Source organism: Nothoprocta perdicaria, unplaced genomic scaffold (assembly GCF_003342845.1).
Source record: "Nothoprocta perdicaria isolate Ctin4 unplaced genomic scaffold, notPer1 scaffold_306, whole genome shotgun sequence".
In the NCBI taxonomy this organism is placed as follows: domain Eukaryota; kingdom Metazoa; phylum Chordata; class Aves; order Tinamiformes; family Tinamidae; genus Nothoprocta; species Nothoprocta perdicaria.
In genome coordinates, this window is record NW_020455540.1 from 722,531 (window position 1) to 725,109 (window position 2,579).

At 68.7% G+C, this 2,579-nt stretch overlaps 1 protein-coding gene across 1 annotated transcript; it reads right to left on the minus strand.

Annotated features, from left to right (window-relative positions):
* Window positions 1–668: 668 nt before the first annotated feature.
* Window positions 669–2,474, minus strand: RAX (retina and anterior neural fold homeobox). The gene is made up of 3 exons (XM_026042524.1): window positions 2,194–2,474; window positions 1,886–2,115; window positions 669–1,126 (listed from the first exon to the last, which is right to left on the minus strand). The coding sequence occupies exons 1-3, from the start codon at window positions 2,471–2,473 to the stop codon at window positions 671–673; spliced, it is 966 nt and encodes a 321-aa protein (XP_025898309.1). The 5' UTR covers window position 2,474; the 3' UTR covers window positions 669–670.
* Between the last annotated feature and the right edge of the window lie 105 nt (window positions 2,475–2,579).

A 2,579-nucleotide genomic window follows, 5' to 3' on the forward strand; every position in this document is an offset into this window, starting at 1 on the left:
CCACACTGAGTCACCTGCACACAGAGGGGACTGTGCAGCCCCCTCATCCCTAAGGAGAAGCATTGTTGCTGCAGCTGCAGGGTCTGCAACACTGCCCCTGGATCCATTACGGCCATAACCAAGAGGAAGGAAAATACGGATGCCACAGTTTTAATTCTGGCAGCACAGCATGGCATGGGCAGCAGCACTGGGGCAAGGACTGTCTCAGCACCCGCAGTGCCTACGGGATCCACCAGATGAGTTGTTCCACAGAGCTGCTGCAGCCCCTGGGCCAGACAGGTGAAGCCCCATGCCCCACRGTGCCCTGCCCAGCTTCGAGAAACACCAAGCGTGGCCTCCACATAGGTTGTGCCATTTAATGGTACAAAACCAGAAAAAAACCAAMCAAACAAACAATCAATGCAAGGTAATGCAGTTCTCGAGTGCCAGCCACTTGCCCAGCTCCTCGCCCTAGCGCAGCTTTCCTCACAAGTGTCTGTTGCAGGAGGGAGAGCATGTAGGTTGCTCCTACACTACTCGGCCGGCAGTGCAGTGGGCAGGGCAGGAGCCCAGAGAGCCGCAAATGCCAAGCGAGCCGGGTGAGTGGCCCTGGTGCCATCCCCAGCAGTCCCGCGGCACCAGCCTGTCCCAGCCCCCCAGCCGGGCCCTGCACGGCGCAGGGTGCTGCAGCTCAGATGGTCTGCCAGGGCTTGCCCATGGACTGGATGTGCTCCTTGGCTTTCATGCGTAAGGCGGCAATACTGGTGTTGCGCGGGTCTGCTTCGTCCAAGGGGAACTTGTCCACAAAGGTGGCCCCACACTGGTAAGGCGGTGGTGGCGGCCCCATGGCGCCCAGGGGCTGCAGGCTGTGGGTGACCGCCGGAGAGTTCAGGAAGGGCGGTGGGGTGTAGCTGCCGGGTAGGCTCTGCGGGGAGGCCACAAAGCCAGGCAGTGTCTGCAGGGCCGTGCCGCCTGGTACCGGCGGGCTCAGCCATGTCTCCAGCGGCAGGTTGCTGCTGAGGGCACCCATGGGTGCCGGCTGCGGCGAGCGGCTGAAGGAGAGGATGGGCGAGTCCTGCAGCTTCATGGAGGTCACCTCCAGCTTCTCCTGCCGCCGCCACTTGGCCCGTCGGTTCTGGAACCAAACCTGCAAGCATGTCTGCGTCAGCAGGGATGCTAGGTGCAGAGGCTTCTCCACAGCACCAGGGACGCGCACAGGGAACAAAGCAAGAATTGGGAGCCGAGAGAGGCAGCACAGGGGTGGGCAGGGAGCTGGGCTCGGAGTCCGGCGGACATGGAGCTGCTCACCTGGCCAGGTGCAGCACAGCACAGCTGGGGAGTACAGCACAGCAGGGCGAGACGCGCAGGGAGAGGGCATGAAGGGCACGCAAGGTGTGTGGAGCCGGGCCCTGCCCGCCAGGCTTGTAGCTGGGCTGGGGCTGCAGTTGGGACTGGGACTGGAGCTGGGGCTGAGGTCTGGATCTGGACTTGATCTGGAGTCGGGGCCGGGGCTGCTGTGGTGGCTGGAGCTGGGATCAGGCTGGGGCTGGCGCCTCGGCTGCTCCCTCAGCAGCTCCAGCCCCACCGCGACTCCAGCTCCCCGGCCGCTGGGGCTGGGACACGCCGGCCACGCGGCAGCGGCGGCGCTGACGCCGGCGGTGAAGGAGCCGGCACCGCCGCGTCCCGCCGGGCCGGGCCGGGTCGGGTCGGGCCGGGCCAGGCCGCGGCCGCTGCGTTGGGGAGGCGCGGGCTGGGGAGGCGCCCAGCGGCCCCGTAGCGCAGCCCCGTGGGACCGTTCCGGCAGCCCCGGCCCGGGCAGCGGCGGGACGGCTCTCAGGACAGGCGGACCGGGCACCGGAGCCGCGCGCATCGGGAGCGCAAGGCTGGGCGTCAGGGCCGGTTTTACCTGCACGCGGACTTCGGGCAGGTTGACCTTCATAGCAAGCTCTTCTCGACTGTACACGTCGGGGTAGTGAGACTTCTCGAAGGCGCGTTCCAGCTCGTGGAGCTGGTACGTGGTAAAGGTGGTGCGGTTCCGCCGGTGCTTCTTCTTGGGCTGCTCCTCGTCCGACGGCTTCCCCTCGCCGCCGCTGCCGGCCGGCAGCTCGGGACTGGCGCCGCCGGGACAGAAGGGCTCTGCGAGGGGACAGCGGCGCTGAGCGGCGCCGGGGCAGGCGGGCGAGGCGCCCCCGGGCCCGTCCCGTCCCACCTCACCTTGGAAGCGCTCGGCAGTGCGGCCCGGCGGCTCGGCGGGCGGCGGCTCTGCGGGCATCTTGGGCAGGCAGACTCGCGGGCCGCGCTTGTCCCCCTCCCGGGCACCGCCGCTGCCGCCGTCGGGTGGGAAGGGGCCGAGCAGCGCGTCCTCCTTGGGGAAGCCTAGGATGGCCTCGATGCTGTGCAGCCTCGACGCGTTCCCGCCAGGGCTCCGCGCCGCTGGCGCGGACAGCGAGAAGGCGCCCTCGGCCATGGCGAGCAGGGCGCCGGGCGGGTGCATGGGGCGGGCAGCCGCGGCCCGGCGCGGCGCTGCGCTCCCGCCTGGCCCCGGGCAGCTCTGCCCCGGCGCCGCCGCGGCCGTTGCGGAGACTAAAACCACGCTTCCC

Bases quoted from the DNA above. Each gene is read 5' to 3' on its own strand.
- RAX (XM_026042524.1), bottom strand. From the start codon at position 2,473: ATGCACCCGCCCGGCGCCCTGCTCGCCATGGCCGAGGGCGCCTTCTCG. The intron at 2,116-2,193 runs GTGAGGTGGGAC...GTCCCCTCGCAG, and splicing joins CACTGCCGAGCGCTTCCAAG to AGCCCTTCTGTCCCGGCGGC. The intron at 1,127-1,885 runs GTAAAACCGGCC...ACATGCTTGCAG, and splicing joins TGCCCGAAGTCCGCGTGCAG to GTTTGGTTCCAGAACCGACG.